We start from the raw sequence: 17,116 nt of genomic DNA on the forward strand, positions 1-17,116 counted from the left end.
GCGTTCTTGTATCTCAGCAGCAGGCGGGTAATGACGTCAGTTGGTTTTTGTATGATCACTGTTCCAGTAGTCAATGACGCCGGTTTGCAAGGCCGCAATGTGATTCCCTTAGTTGGTGGGCTTTCATAGAAAAAGGCCTGGCGGACAATGTGGCGCAGTTACAGCTATTCATGTGGGCTGGCGGAGAGCCTCTGCTCTATTGAAGTGGATGACCCTGTCTGTTGTCCTGGCTCTGCGCTGTGATAGAGGCACAAATCTGCTGGCGCAGTGTTTTGCATGACAACATTAGAGCAGAGGTATGAAAAGTATCATTGACCCATAAGCAGTCATATCAGTCTGCCATCTCGCTAACAAGTGCCCTGGTTTGGTCAGAAAGCAACCTTGGCACTAGACATTCGAGATGCCGAGAAATCCCCTAGATGCTCTTAAGTCCTCTCACCCATGGGATTGACCGTATTATGTCTTATCAACCTATCGTTGGTCAATAAGCCATGACACAGTAATAGGGGAAATAATAAAAAGGATCACTAAGAAGGACAGTGTAGTGACTACAGTAAGCTCTGCCGTTGCACTTTGAACCTATTTTCCTGTTACTTACATTGTTGGCACTCGCTGGCTTTAATATTTGTGCAAGACACATTTCCTGGAAGGATCAATAAGCAATTCATTCATTTAGTCATACTGTAGACAACGGCTGTAGGAAACCCATTTGTGGGAGAACCATTGCATTTAGAGTTGAAAGAAACTACAGATAGCCCCTTTTAGCATGGTTTATATAGATACCTCTTAGAGGATATGAAGATAGGCAGATTAAAACGAAAACCATCATCCTAGCTTCCAGCGCTAAGTAGTCCCCTTGAGGTCTGGGAATGATAATGGCTCTTTGGTTTGCTCTCACAGAAAGATGCTGTTTCAACACGCTTGTATTTTGTTCCTAAATACTTTCTTACAACCAAGCTGATCTGTCTTCTTTCGGTCTCAGTTGGACTTTTCCTGCAGTGCCTCAGTCTTACTGTTCCAGTTTATGGGGTTTTCTTATTGTTTATTGGTTATTGCTGCTGCTGTTTGAAAAAAAAAAAGTTGCTAAAACAGTTGTGTGTTTTTTTTTTAATCTGTGTTTTTTTGGGTCAGTCACATCAGCACAGTTCATATAAAATGACCCACATCATGGAGATGCACTGTATACATAATGCTGTGCACGCATCCGAATAGATTACACATTTATTCTGGCTTTGTCTACTGTTTTATGATGTCATTTACAGCAACCAGTGCTCCAAATATTCATTACACATATTATTCTGCAATTGCCAGATCTGAGATGCTAACTGAGAATATAAGCATGCTATTTTAGTAGGGAGGATGGGCTTGTGGAGTAAATCATTTCCTCAGTGTAAACAGAGAGTATGGTGTCTACTCAGGGTCCCCTTCTCATGAGCCAGCTGGTTCTAATTGCTTTGAGAAAAGGACAAGATCCCTAACTGTTATTATGCACTTATCTGTAGCCTTCCTCCACTTTGGTGCTTTTACTGCCCTCAGACCGTCTGTGTGCACTACTGAGGGGCCGGCGAAGGCTGACTGGGTGCTGCTCTGACCGGTTGCAGTGGTGAAAAAGGACAGTTAAAAGTGGCCATAAACTGTCTGTGAGTCAGTTGTTGCACCCCCCCACCACACACACACACACACACTATGACGAGGCTGTTTCTCATTCAGAATATCCTCTGACCCGGCCCTTTGTGCACATGCAGCCAAACAGCGTCCATGTGTGTGTCCTCTCTCACTCTCTTCTTCTAGTTTTGGCCGAGTGCCTCCCCAAACGGTGTGTTTTTTTTTTTTTTTTATTTATGGGGCATAGCCCCTGCTGCAGTTATTATGTGGGGGGGAAAACACAGAGCAGTGCCTCACACCCTAGAGACGAGGACCACAGTGTAAGCAGTGGTGGGAAATGAGGTTCCTATTGACACTGATGTGAAGCTCATAAAGTTTCTGTCGAACCCGAAGACAGGATCTCCCTCCTTCTCTTTAATGACAAAATGAGCTGGCTTTGGCCGAGACTGGACAGAAACAATGCTGAAAACAGAACATTGACTGGGTTGCTGGAGTTGTCAGCCATTTCAGACAGGCGTTTTAAATAAGAAATTTATGCGATTGAACTGCAGGGAGTAATTTTGTGATTCTAGTGCTTAGTGTCTCATTCGCACCCGGATTAAGAAATTCGGAAAATACTTTGTCCATCCAAACAATTGAAAGCAATTGGAGTTTTAAGCAAAAACACAGAACATCTTGCAACCCTCATCGAAGCCTCTCGAACCCTGGCTCCCTTCTCAGACAGCGGTCTGGTTCTTTGAAATGGCGTTATCATCAGATCTAGAGACACACCAGCTGCTGCTTCTTACTGAGTATTGCTGTAGATTTAAAGAGACACTTTATCCATACTGTGTTTAGACAGAGCTCTCCCGATGTCTTTTTTCAGCTTGAGATGTGACAATACAATTTTTTGATTCGGCTATGAAGCTGTCTGTTCCTGGACAGAGAAGAGAGAGTGTGTTCACTCTGCAGTGGTCAGGGTTTCTTGTTATGGCAGGAGCACTAAGCTACCCATCAGCAACTTGCATGTAAAGTGTCATAAAGTTTTGGGTGATCTGTTGAGTTAATATTTGTTGAGTTATGCTTTCATATTTACAATTATCTCAGACAGCGCTCACATTTTTACAATTCGTTGCTTTTGTAATAGATCATCCTTCAGTGCACGATGTCAGTATAAATGTTCTAATGTGTACAGATGATTGTGTGTGTATGTGTGTGTGTGTGTGTGTGTGTGTTGGTTTTCAGTCAGAATGCCAGCTAAAATGTTTGAGTTTTGTAGCTGTACAATAGTTCATCCCCCAATAGTGTATTCTTCACTAAATGGCTCCACAGAGACGGCGATTATTCGCCCGGGTACTTATCATTATGACTGCTTTCAACAAAACTGCTGGTCAACATGAGCCTGGACCTGGACTGGGGGCGGGCGGAGGGGCGGGGGGGGGCACAGACAGAGCTTTCTTGTCCGTGGGAACTACTGCAGGGCTCAGGTATTACTAAGCCTGCACCCAGTGTGGCTGCCAGATATCTACACCGAGGACTAAAATCACTATATGTACAGTGTGCCTAGCCACTTACAACTTTTTTTTTCTAGTTTTCAGATCTTTTAAACTTTACTTATTTGGGTTTTCCACAACAAAGTATGGACTTGACTGCAATATTTTTGATTAATTTCAAAGGATTTGGCAGGCCAAATTTTGGCAATGTTATTTGCTATTTGTCTTTTTCTCAGTGTGTGTGTGTGTGTGTGTGTGTGTGTGTGTGTGTGTGTGTGTGTGTGTGTGTGTGGTTTGTGTGTGTGTGTGGTTTGTGTGCATGTTTGTTGCTGCAATCATTTGGCCCTACTATCAGTGCTTCCAATGAAACAGCTCTCTCTGTCTCTGTCTCGCTCTCTTTCTCTCTCTCTCTCTCTCTCTCTCTCTCTCTCTCTCTCTCTCTCTCTCTCTCTCTCTCTCTCTCTCTCAGGTTTTGTGTCATCTCCAGTGAGTGGAGCAGCCGTGAGCGTCTCTCTGCCCCACCACCCCGCCCGGTACATCCTGAATCTTGGCAGGATCCTCGATGACCTCTTTATCAACCCTCCCCAGCTCCCTTTCTCCTCCTCTTTCTCCTCCTCCCTCTTCATATTCCCTTTCTTAAACTTTCCTCCCCCTCCTGTGCGTCTCATAGCCACAGGACTATTACTCCAACCTTGGGAAGAGAGCTACACGCTTTCTGGCAAAGGATGAAGCAGGTCTTTCTGCCAACAGCAAACAGGAGATAGAGAAGAGACATAAAGGAGAGGAAGGAGGGAGGGGGCGAGTCAGAGAACAAGGCTTGGAGAAAGAGAGAGAGAAGAGAGACAGTGAGAGGGAAGAGAGTGCGAGTACTAAGAGAAAGGCAACAACAACCTTCAAGATGCCCCGCAGAGAGCAAAAGACAAGTTTCACTTGAGAACATGAGTTAGCAGGATCAGATCTGGATCTGTCAGATCTGGGTCTCTGTGGGTTTTGCTGACCGGCCTCCTGGCTGATACACACGGATCTGACCACCATCGGTGACGACATCCTGTCACGCGCACACTCACAGCTGGTGCTTTCTGGGCACTTATTTCCTCTTTGCTATGCGTGAGTGATATTGCGTCGGCCATGCCAGCCAAAGGGAAATACCTGTTGAATGACCAGGAGCTCAAACATGAGGCTCTGTACCGCAAATTCTCCTGCATCAGTCAATATCAGCCGCTGGTTCTCCTCCTTGGGCTCTCCATGCTGTCCTGTGGAATTCTCCTAATCCTCTTCTTTGCCCTGGGACTGGTGAGTCTTTAAACAACTAATTTTAAAGTTGACTTTATGCAAGATCCATGTTGTGAATGTGTAAAGTACACCACTGCAAATGAGTTTTCACGCTGCTAGCACACGTTTAGATATACTTTCAATGCACTCTCATGCTGTTCTCATCAGTGTGGAAATACTTCCCTAAAATGAGCACGTTTGGGTATCAATCAAGGCACAATGATTTTCACCTTCTTTTACAATAATGAAACTATTGACATGTACACATCCATGCATATACACAAACTCACAGGTACCAGCCCTCCTGATTATAACCAGGCCTTAATTAGATAAAGCAGTTAATTTCTGAATTACACCCTTTTGATTGATTTTCCTCTTTTAATGCTTTGAGAAAATGCTAAACAGTTTTTTTTTGGCTTTTTTTTTGAGTTACTTCGGTTGCAAAGGCTACAAATATCAAGTTGACGTTGCATCAAGAGTGAATTAAAATGGATTCATAATTTGGGGGAGCAGAATTTGTCATCTGTGACTTCACATGAAGCTGAGACGCTGTGATGATGTTTCAAGCCCACGATTTCAGAGATTGGACTGCCATAAGGATGTGGTTAGGTTAACAACAGTTTCTTGATAATAATGCTGCCAGATTTGTGTACTGCATTGGTTTTTGGCCATTGCCACTGCTGCTAAAATCTCGACAGCCTACAAAGGCAGGTAAAACCCTGGATAAGGAGGATTAGTACATTAAAGACACACCTGCTGTTTGATCCTTTCATAAAATTATGAGCCAACAGAGTCTAATAAGGGGAAAAAACTTTTAAACTCCCACACGGTAACAACAGCTGGCCAAGAGCAATAATCACTGCATTATCTGTTATTATTTTATTTCCGAATTATTGGTGGGAACCAATGGTAGCCAGTGATCAACAGACCAATTGGGAATACTGCTGTCTCATGATTGGGTAGTCTTTTGTAGTGTGTGCCTCTCTAGGGCTGGCCAATAATTCAATATTATCATTTATCGTCTTTCAGTTGTAATGTATTGTGATAAAATGTGGATTTTGTCACATCATAATACTCACTTTTGCTGTCTAAATTAATAATAGAGTCTTACCTAAATTTTCTCACAAAATGGAGTCTGAATCATTTAGGGTGTATTCTTTGAAATCTAGTTGGTTTGATATTATATTTTATGTTACTAAATAGTTCAATGTGATGGACTTAATTTGGATTCTTAAAGATGGTATTTTTAATATGTGAGCAGATATTGTGATATAGATTAATATGGTGTAAAAGTAAGTAAGTTAGTAAGAGTTTATTTGTACAGCACCTTTAAAACAAAGTTACTAAGTGCTGTAGACGATACAGATACAGAAAAAATAAGCAACATACATACACAGAAAAGTCAAAATTATAGCCCCATGACAGGGAAGGCAAGTGGGTAGAGATGGGTTTTTTTAAAGCTGTTTACAGACTCAATGGATCTAACGGGGGGGGGGGGGGACTGTTCCAGAGGGACGGGCCCTTACGGCAAAAGTACAGTCACCCTTGGATTTGTGGAGGGAGCTGGGTATAGATAAGAGACTCTGGTTGGAAGATCTGAGTGGCCTAAAGGTGGAGTAAAGATGCATCATGTAGGACCTTATATGTATGTGATAAGCAGTATCTTGAAGTCTATTCTATAATTTATGGGGAGCCAATGAAGGGATGCAAGGATTGGTGTGATGTGGGATCTGAGATTGGTATTGGTTAGCAGCCTGGCTGCAGCGTTTTGCACGAGTTGCAAGCGGGACCTTATGATTTATGATGATAATATTTTCTACATTGCCCAGCACTTCACCCCTTGCACAATTAGCCTGTTAGAGTGAGTGGCATCTGTCAAGCTAAAAATCTGAGTATTTGGGATGCCTCCATAGCCTAATGGTTAGAGCATATGCCACAGCGCCACATAGTTGGAGCCATTGCCGGTTCAAATCCAGCCACCAACCTTTGTTGCATGTCTTACCTCTCTCTGTCTCCATTTCATGTCTGCCTCCACTATCACTATCAAATAAAAGTATAAAAAATACAAAAAAAACCAAACATTGCATACCTCTGGAAAAGATAACGTACTCACTAAGGAATTAAAAAAAATTCTATTAAATATGGCAACCTTTTGTAATCTACGTGGAGAATCTCCCATCTCACATGATTGAACGATCGTCTGCATAATTCTCTATTTTCACCATGCTAGTGTTGTAACAGACCATTCTGTTGTGGTTGAAGCTAACTTATCTTTTTCTCTCTTTGCTTTACTTACTCTTAGTAATTAAATCTTTATTTTAATTGTTACATCTTAATTTATTTTCTTGTCTGTTAATTTATTTTTGAGACATCTGTAATGCACAGTAAGCGTTTTTGTATTGCCAATGTGTGGCTGTGTGTGGGTTGTATACAATGGTGGATTGTCAGAGCCATCAGGGCCTTTTCTGCTTGCCCTGTCAAAATCAAAAGTGTAATTTGTTTTTCATAGTTAAATTGAAGTATGCCTGAAATGTGTCTGAAATCAATTACTTGCTTTCTCCTAGGGCTGAGCAGGGATTTCCTGTCATCTAAATGTATCACAGCCCCTTGGACCAGCACTTTTTTTGTTGCTATTGCTAGCCTTTCGTTGAAGCTCAAAGTTGCAAACTGATTAAAACTTTGAGTGACCATGTCATCAGCCAATCAAATTTTGATGTGTAGTGACGGAACACCCCAAGTGCATTCTTAGTGCCAGTCCCAAGCCCAGATAAATGGGGAGGGTTGCGTTAGAAAGGGCATCAGGCGTAAAATCTTTGCCAAATCAAATATGCAGATCATAAATCAGATTTCTATACCGGATCAGTTTAGGCCAGGGTTACCAATGACCGCCACTGGTACTGTTGGCCAGCAGGGTGCTGGTGGAAATTATGCTACTGTTGGGCGAAGGAGAAGGAGAGGGGGATGACATGTGCAGAGGCAGCAGGAGAGGAGGAAGGATAGTAGTGTGGAGGTGAGAGTCGGAACTTTGAATGTTGGCACTATGACTGGTAAAGGGAGATAGCTGGCTAATATGATGGAGAGAAGAAAGGTAGGTATACTGTGTGTGCATGAGACCAGGTGGATGGGGAGTAAGGCCAGGAGCATTGGAGTTGGGTTCAAACTCTTCTACCATGGTGTGAATGGGAGGAGAAATAGGCTAGGGGTAATTCTGAAGGAAGAGTATGTTAAGATTGTGATGGAGATGAAGAGTGTGTCGGGCAGAGTGATGAGTATGAAGCTGGAAATCAAAGGTGTGTTGATGAATGTTATCATAGCATATGCCCCCCCCCACACACACACACACACGCACAGACACACAAGTTGGGTGTGAGATGGAAGAAACATAATTCTGGAGTGAGTTGGATGTAGTAGTTGAGAGTGTACCCAAGGGGAGAGAGTGATGATTGGAGCGGACTTCAATGGGCATGTTGGTGAAGGGAACAGAGGTGAAGAGAAGGTGATGGGCATGTTAAGGAGAGGAATGTGGAGGGACAGATGATGGTGGATTTTGCAAAAAGGATGGAAATGGCTTGAGGTGAATACATATTAAAAGAAGAGGGAGGAACACGGTGACGTGTAAGAGTAGAGGAAAGTGCACACAGGTGGACTATGTAGGAGGTACGATCTGAAAGGGATTGGAGACTGCAAAGTGGTGACAGGGGTGAACGTAGCTAGGCAGCATCAGATGGTGGTCTGTAGGATGTCTTTGGAGATCAAGAAGAGGAAGAGAGTGAAGGCAGAGCCAAGGATCAAATGTTGGAGGTTGAAGAAGGAAGACTGTTGTGTGGAGTTCAGGGAGGAGTTAAGACAGGCACTGGGTGGTAGTGAAGAGTTGCTGGAGAGGTTAGACACTAAGGAAGGAGAAAAGGCCTTTTAACAATTAGCTAGACAGAGGGACCGAGCTGGGAAGGATGTGCAACAAGCTAGGGCAATCAAGGACAGAGATGGAAATGTGCTGACAAGTGAGGAGAGTTTGTTGAGAAGGTGGAAGGAATACTTTGAGGGGCTGATGAATGACGAAAATGAGAGTGAGAGAAGGTTGAATGATGTGGGGATAGTGAATCAGGAAGTGCGTTGGATTTGCAAGGAGGAAGTGAGGGAAGCTATGAAGAGGATGAAGAGTGGAAAGGTGGTTGGTCCTGATGACATACCTGTGGAGGCATGGAGATGTTTAGGAGAGATGGCAGTGGAGCATTTAACTAGATTGTTTAACACAATCTCGTAAAGTGAGAGGATGCCAGAGGAGTGGAGAAGAAGCACACTGGTACGGATTTTCAAGAATAAGGGCAATGTGCAGAACTCTAGCAACTACAGATTTATAAAGTTGATCAGCCACAGCATGAATATATGGGAAAGAGTAATAAAAGCTAGTTTAAGAGGAGAGATTATGATTGGTGAGCAGCAGTATGGTTTCATGCCACAAAAGAGCACCACAGATGCAATGTTTGCTTTGAGAATGTTGATGGTATAGAAAAGATCAGAAGGAGTTACATTGTGTCTTTAGAGAAAGCACATGACAGGGTGCCAAGAGAAGAGGTGTGGTATTGTATGAGGAAGTCGGGAGTGGCAGAGAAGTATGTAGGAGTGGTGCAGGATATGTATGAGGTCAGTGTGACAGTGGTGAGGTGTGCAGTTGGAATGACAGATGGGTTCAAGGTGGAGGTGGGATTACATCAAGGATCGGCTCTTGAGCCCTTGCTTGTTTGCAATGGTGATGGACAGGTTGACGGACGAGATCAGGCAGGAGTCTCTGTGGACTATGATGTTTGTGGATGACATTGTGATCTGTAGCAAGAGTAGGGTACAGTTTGAGGGGAGCCTGAAGGTATGCACTGGAGAGAAGAGGAATGAAAGTCAGTAGGAGCAAGACAGAATACATATATGTGAATGAGAGGGAGGACAGTGGAATGGTGAAGATTCAAGGGAGTGGAGGTGACTAAGACATATGGGTTTAAATACTTCGGGTCAACTGTTAAAAGTAACGGGGAATGTGGAAGAGAGGTGAAGAAGAGAGTGCAGGCAGGGTGGAGTGGGTGGAGAAGAGTGTCAGGAGTGATTTGCGACAGAAGGGTACCAGCAAGAGTTAAAAGGAAGCTTTACAAGGTGTTTGTGAGACCAGCTATGTTATATGGTTTGGAGACAGTGGCACTGACGAAAAGACAGGAGGTGGAGCTGGAGGTGGCAGAGTTAAAGATATTAAGATTTTCATGGGGAGTGACAAAGAAGGACAAGATTATGAATGAGTATATTAGAGGGAAAGCTTAGGTTGGACCGTTAGGAGACAAAACAAGAGAGGCAAGATTGAGATGGCTTGGACATGTGCGGAGGAGAGATGCTGGGTATATTGGGGGAAGGATCCTGAATATGGAGCTGCCAGGGAAGAGGAAAAGAGGAAGGCCAAAGAGGAGGTTTATGGATGTGGTGAGAGAGGACATGCAGGTGGCTGGTGTGACACAGGAAGATGCATAGGACAGGAAGCGATGGAAACGGATGATCCTCTGTGGCGACCCTTAACGGGCGCAGCCAAAAGTAGTAGTAGTAGTGACAGAACGCCCCAGGGTCCTGCGAAGTGTCGGTGCTAACCCCCGGTGTCATCATCAACTTGAACCTTTGGCAGGTTGTGAGCAAACTAAGCGCAATAGCTGCCCCATCCACAGCTACTGACGATCCTGTTGCCAATCTACTTCATGTTTTTTTGCGACTTTGGTAGGATTGTCTGCATTTTTTTACACGTTCCCCCAAACAGACTAAATTACTGGATGAATCTTGCAGGAGAAGGTTGCCAGTCTCTAAAGTGAAGTGGGACTTCAACTCCAGGTTGCTGTGCACATTTTTCTTATTGAACTGGTGCACTGATAATATTGTGGTTATACTTTATTGAATTTGAAGTTGCACGAGTGACTGATGAACATTACATCAAGTGTGGAAATGCGTTAGTTATCACCGACAGGGGTAGCCTGGAGGGGCTTATGCGTTTGGTACACACGTGATGTGTGTATCTGTCTGCGGCTAATCACGCAAACTACTGGATCTATCAGCCTAAAAATGTTTTTGTACACAGTTGTGACTTTATGATCAAGAACCTCTCGTGGTTGTGGTGATTAAAAACCTTTGTTCTCACTATTGCCACTCCCTCTCCTCATTCACTCTTTAGCTCGCTTGACCAATGCTGTGCTCTATCACTGCACGCACGCACACGGTTGATTTTAGATCGGGGAGCAACGTTGCCCATTATGTATTCGGGTATGACTGTTGAAAGTAAACGACACGTTGATTGTATTTCACAAGTCAGCAAATCATTCACTTGATCTCAGTACAGGAGAACTGGAGGAGCACTGGATGAACCAAAAATAATTCACTTTAGTCACCTCGCTGCCATATCTGTGTAACTGACATGAGGGGGATTAGATGTGGAGGTGCCTTAGACTCCAATGTTAAAACTCCGCTATAAAAATCCAATTTCAAGAGTAGGATTAATCACAGTACCAGCTGGAAATCATCTCAGTAGCTACAATAACACATGAGCTATGTTTTTTTTAACCGTTGTTTGCTTTGCATTGCTTTAGAATGAATGAAAGCCATTCGCTTACATTCATTTTATATCGTGAAAACCACAATGGTTTAACACATCTGAAGTCTTTTAATAAGGCCTCTTCTCCCGGTAGGTGCAAAAAGGGGTGGTTTGTCACCAAGTCGGAGCACTGGAGAAGAGGAGATACACCTGGCGGAGATCTGCACTCTACTGAGTGCACGCTTCTTTTTGTTTTTATGCCATGTGGTGTGTGTGTACAATCTGGTTGCTGAGTCACATAAAGGAAGATCCGATAGTGATGCTGCAATAGCTGCTATAGTACACAGTGTTGTGCGTTGTGATTGTTGAAGGTCAGCTGTCTTGTTGGTGTTGATCCAGTAGTGCATATAGTGTATGATAGTGTATTTTGTATGTGGCTGTGTCAGCCAGGGGCATAAGTTTCTCTTGAACATTGGGGGGGGAACATTTAGTGGAGGGTCAGGGGGTCCACCCCCTGGAAATTCTGAGCATCACACATTTAATTTCCTGCATTCTGGTGAATTTGTATGCACCAATTTGCTCTTTTTCTACATCAATTTATTGTGGAAATGGCTTATTTATGTAAAAGAAAAACAACTTTCAGATAGGCTAGCCTATCGGATATCTTCTGTTACTTTCCTCTTGCTCATGTTGACTCTGTGAATGAAAGTAGTAGATGCATTTAAACTAATACAATACCCTTGGCACAAATTGGTTTGTAGATGTACCTATTATGTTATCTCATGTGCCCAAAATCATCAGTTCAAGTTCATTTAAGCTAACATAAACGTCTAGGGGCTACTGTTAGCAAGCGCTAGCTAGCTAGTTCGTGAGGGGGTCTGAACTGATAACCCCAAACACAAGTTATAAACTAGATAAGGCTATAATTCATCCGGAAATACGTAAGAAAATCTAACTCAGAAACCCCAAAGGTAAGAAAGGGTGGTGTACTGGGCTAGACAAGCAAGCTGGCTAGCTACATTACTTACACTTGCTTACACGATCATTCATGCTCCGGTCTCCTGGTTGTCAGGAGCAACTGCAAGACAGCAATGAGGTCGGCAATCCCAGTGGCAAGGTTAAAATTGTATGGTCCAAGCATAGGGGTGTATGAAATCGTTGGAAAACAAGTATGAATGATATTTTAAGTAGTTCGACTGTCTGTGTTGTTATTTTACCTTTTTTGGCGAGGGAGTTAACATTATCATTCATGATATATTTTTTGGGGGGGGCAAATTCACCTCTTCTAAATATTGAGGAGGACATGTCCCCCCTGACCCCCCCATAAGTTACGCCTGTAGTGTCAGCACCCATATGAGAAATTTGTGTGTGTGTGTTTGGTGGGGGCAGTTCGTTACTGAAGGCCCTGAATGAAACCCCACTGTACGCTATTGTTTGTATACTATTTGAAACACCAAAATAAAATGCTCAAAAACAAAATAATAATAATAATAAAAAAGTCCCCCACCATCCATCATCACTTTTCATTTGGGTACATTTGAAGCTATGAAATAACCACACCTGATTTTGTGTACATACAAAGCTTCATCTGTATTCATTTTTTATGCAGAGATTTTTTTTGTGCACTGGTCCTTTTCTGATGCCCACATGCATCTCAACTATCAGGTCTGACCCTCTCAAAGAGCACAAAACTTCCTGTACAATTTTGTCAGTTAATACTGTGGTGCAAGCAGCTAGACTATGCAGTATGTGTGTATCTTTCACCACTGCTTGCAAGGTCTTTGTCTGAACCCAGACAGGTGATATTTATGAGCTAAAGGGTCTGGGGACCACTGCAGATAAGCACTCTAGTCTGGCCTTGTCTTACATCCTGTACCCACTGTGAAAGGTTTTTATTGGATACTTTAAATATGTGTTATGTCATATTTCTAAGAGAAAAGTTATTGAAGTTGTATTTTCTTTACAGTTTTTGAAGGCGAAATGGAATAATCTGGTAATAAGCTTGTTTAGAGACACTTGGTTTCTTTTCCTCTACATACTGTGATGTAAAATAATCCCTCTTTCAAATATATAAGATTCAAGAAGGAATATCACTGTAAACAGTGCGACTACAGGAATGATAAAAATATTGCATGATGGCTGCTACTGTATGTTAGACAGTCTTCTCACCAATTTATGTGTATGGTCTTGTACACACCTGTACACAATGTGCCTGCACACACACACACACTGCACTGCAGTGTTTGTAGCTGGGTCCTTCCTACAGTGTAGAGATGTAAGGTGATCCTGAGACTGGGGGCATTGGTTTAGGGCTCAGATCATTCGATATTCATTCAAGAAATGTTAAAGAAAAATACAGTTGTTTTTTTTTCTATATATATTTTTTTTTTTTTAGAATATGAGTCTTATTTTTGTAGTTTTTTGTTTTGCCATCGTGCATAACAGTTATCATTTTACTCACTGGCTTCAAATTGGAGAATTTGGACACGGGTTCATCACTTGACACTTTACAATACCGTCTTACAGGGCAACCGAACACGAGCCTTAAACCTGTCCTTTCAACGACAACTAGAAAACCCCAGTGCCTCAGTTAGACTGTGTTTGTGATTTCTCAATACCAATGGGTACAATTGCTCCGGCTGGCAAGTTTATGGCTACTACTACTTCTGGTATGTACAAGCTAGTCATTCCTGCAAGTTGAACCATGAAGTAGCTCAGCATTGTGATCAGCCACTGATGATAATGGATATTTTAGGGAATAACTTTTAACTTGCTCTTTTGTTTTGTGCTTCCAAATATGTGGTTAAGCTTATTGGGTTAAATTTGACTTGTTGAAACATGTCTGACACTTGTGTTGTGACGACACTAAGCATGAGAGTTCAGCGTTGGTTCACTGTCTTAATGTCTCCAAAACGAAGCTGATGAGTAAAATGACATCATCTCCGATATAACGACGGCAAAATCTATGAAAATAAGACCCAGTTTATAAAAAAAAAAAATTGAATTTTCCTTTAAGTGGGTTGTGTGGCCCACATTGACCCAAGGGACCTAGTGTCTTCCTGTGTATCCATGTTCTCTCTTGTTTTCTGATATATATATATATATATATATATATATATATATATATATATATATATATAGTATATATCCATCCATCCATCCATTATCCGAACCGCTTATCCTGCTCTCAGAGTTGCGGGGATGCTGGAGCCTATCCCAGCAGTCATTCGGCAGCAGGCAGGCAGGGAGACGACGCACACACACACACACACACACACACACACACACACACACACACACACACACACACTTAGGGGCAATTTAGTATGGCCATCTTTGGACTGTGGGAGGAAACCGGAGCCCCCGGAGGAAACCCACGCAGACACGGGAAGAACATGCAAACTCCACACCGAGGATGACCTAGGACGACCCCCAAGGTTGGACTTCCCTGAGGCTCGACCCCAGAACCTTCTTGCTGTGAGGCGACGGCACTAACCACTGCGCCACCGTGCCGCCCATTTATTTATATATATGATTAGAAAGATATAAGCAGGATTTGGCAGAATACTAGTGCCTGAAAACTGAATACACTCTCCTGAATGTAATCAGTTAAGTATTAAGTGACAAACACTCAAATACAATACGCGAAAAGATTATTTAGATTACATTTTGAATATATCTTCTATAGGCACAGTTGTGCTGTATCATGAATGTTGTATAATTGCATTGTTCCTTATTCCTTGGTGTTATTGGTATTTCCATGCCATTATCTCAACATGTGTTCACCAGCTGCCAATTACTGCTGCCTGCCGCGATGTGTGGCGCGGGCAGGAGGAAATATATGCATGCTGATTTGTTAATTAATAGTGTGTTTTTTAAAAGTTTAATTTGACCTCACCTCACCGTTGTTATGTTGCATGAATGAGAAATACGCACGGACAAATAAACACACATTAACACAGGCATGTGCAAACGAACTACATGAAGTATGACGCACAGCGTTAATCGAATGCAGCATAAGAGAAGTTGGTGTTTTATAGTTGCTCAGTTGCAGACTGCAGTAAGGCCTAAAAGACAATTACCTTCCAGTGGGTTTTGAATTTTCGTGTGAGATCGCGCCAGTGAAACATGAACGCAGTCCCAACCATAATCCCAACACAGGTTGGGAGGGAAATATCCTAAAAGGAATCTTTTCATAATTTATAAAGTAACTGTAATCTGAATACCGGTGTACAGATAGTTAATTTCTGTATTCTGAATACATAACAGCATTATTTTAATTTTGTTGCAACTCTTGATATAAGAAAATATAATACAAAAAAAAAAACGCTCCGTGAATTTAAGAAATGAATCAGGACCAATAAAAAGCACAAAAAGCATCAGACAGCCCTATGGAGATATTTTGGGAGTCTGAGCGAGAGTTGTATTAGCTCAGACAGGAAGAGGCGGGGTTTCATTTTGTTCCACTGATGGGTGTTGTGCTGTTGATGCTGGCATAATCACCCCATAGCTGGGTATTACTTTATTTCTTTTTTTTTTCAGCACCTCTCATTGCAGATTATATTACAACACTGTTTTGGAAAATCACTCTTCACCTTCCTGCCATTGTGCTACTGTACATGCTCTCTCTCTCTCTCTCTCTCTCTCTCTCTCTCTCTCTCTCTCTCTCTCTCTCTCTCTCTCTCTCTCTCTCTCTCTCTCTCTCATATTTGGCAGTCCACTCAGCATGGGTATTTTTCTTCTTTACTGAGACAGTATACAAGTAACAAAGGAGACGGAGTGGGGAAATGATGGAGACAAAGCTCAGGTTGGACTCGGTCCCAGGCTTGTGGGACTGCCCGCACATGTGGCTCTGGAGACTTCACCAGGCAACTTCGTCTGGGCACCAAAGATCTCTGTTTTAATAACCCCTCCTTCCAGCCTCTCCATCTCTCTTTCAATCTCGCGCACATACACACATTAACACACTTAGTTGCCAGGGGCAACAGAGGCGTTCTGGAGGGCATCGGGATAACTGAGCTTGTATAATTCCCTTGGCTTGTGAAGTGCAGTGGGGGGGGGGGTGTGTGTGTGTGTGTGTGTGTGATGAAGGGGTAGTCACCAGTGTCACTACGCTACTATCCTCTCCAATCACGGATACTTGATGAAGGGCATCATTGAGGGGGAATACAGGTCGACCTTTTGTTCAAGTGCCACTTGAGACTGGCAGCTAGGGGCCCTGATTGTACCAAGACAAGATTTTTTTAGAAGTGTTGTTGTTTGGGATTTTTCAATTCCTAGTGAGTCCAAGTCAAGTTTGCGAGAGCTGAGTGAGAGGATGGTACCGGTGCAAAGGTTTGACATAACACACAATACTGCAGGCCCCCCCCCACACACATACACACAAAACTGTCATTTCCTCATCAAGATGAGGAAAGTTGGCGGGCGGCTGCTGTGACTCTGACACTGATTCATACACACTCTGTGCACTTGGTTGCTTGAAAATGTAGTTGGTTATTCTACCAGTGCACTTAACTGAAGTTCACTTGGAATCACTTTGGAAGTGCATGTGGTAAATGGCTTTGATGGAAAATATAAATTCAAGCATTTTCAGTGTATAATAGTCCCCTACATTTAAACAAATGAGAGAATAGGATGCTTATGCTTTGTTGGTTGGGTTGCTTAGGTATATTAGGCATGAGGAATGACATTGTTAGGGTAAGAATATCAAGGTAAGCTAATCAGAGGCAGAGTAGGGCGGGTCATATCTTTGCCATCCTAGGAAAAAAAATATTGCACACAGTACATAATAGTACAGGAACAAGATGACCTTACACACACAAAATTGAATCAGTTCATGTGGATACAATGTTGATTGACAGATACATTTCATCACTCAACTAAGTGACCTCTTCAGTCTCAACTGACTGCAGGTATCCCCACCCTTATAGAAAATGAAGTGGCATAACAACCAAAAACAACCATCAGTTTCATATGCAAACTGGTATGACTATTAACTGGAGTTTACAATGGCCACGTGTACTATTCACAGAGGATTGGACAATAGTTGCAATCACAGCATTGTAAGATGGTGACAGAGCCCCCCCCCCACCCCCAGTTCAGGGATGGTCATTCTCTTAACACAGATGGCCCTCTTTGACTCTTGACTCCCGGTTCAAACCAACGTTCCTCCCTATCAAGGATGTGCACATCCTCATCCTTGAAAGAGTGGCCACTG

At 42.8% G+C, this 17,116-nt stretch overlaps 1 protein-coding gene across 1 annotated transcript in view; it reads left to right on the forward strand.

Annotated features, from left to right (window-relative positions):
• adcy7 (adenylate cyclase 7) overlaps positions 1-17,116 on the forward strand; it is a 127,195-nt gene that overhangs the window by 64,217 nt on the left and 45,862 nt on the right. The window contains exon 3 of the mRNA XM_056278328.1: positions 3,547-4,370. Within this exon, the coding sequence (XP_056134303.1) occupies positions 4,206-4,370 (165 nt within the window). The 5' untranslated portion in view covers positions 3,547-4,205. The remainder of the gene's footprint in view (positions 1-3,546; positions 4,371-17,116) is intronic.

This window comes from Lampris incognitus, chromosome 4, assembly GCF_029633865.1.
Source record: "Lampris incognitus isolate fLamInc1 chromosome 4, fLamInc1.hap2, whole genome shotgun sequence".
NCBI lineage: Eukaryota > Metazoa > Chordata > Actinopteri > Lampriformes > Lampridae > Lampris > Lampris incognitus.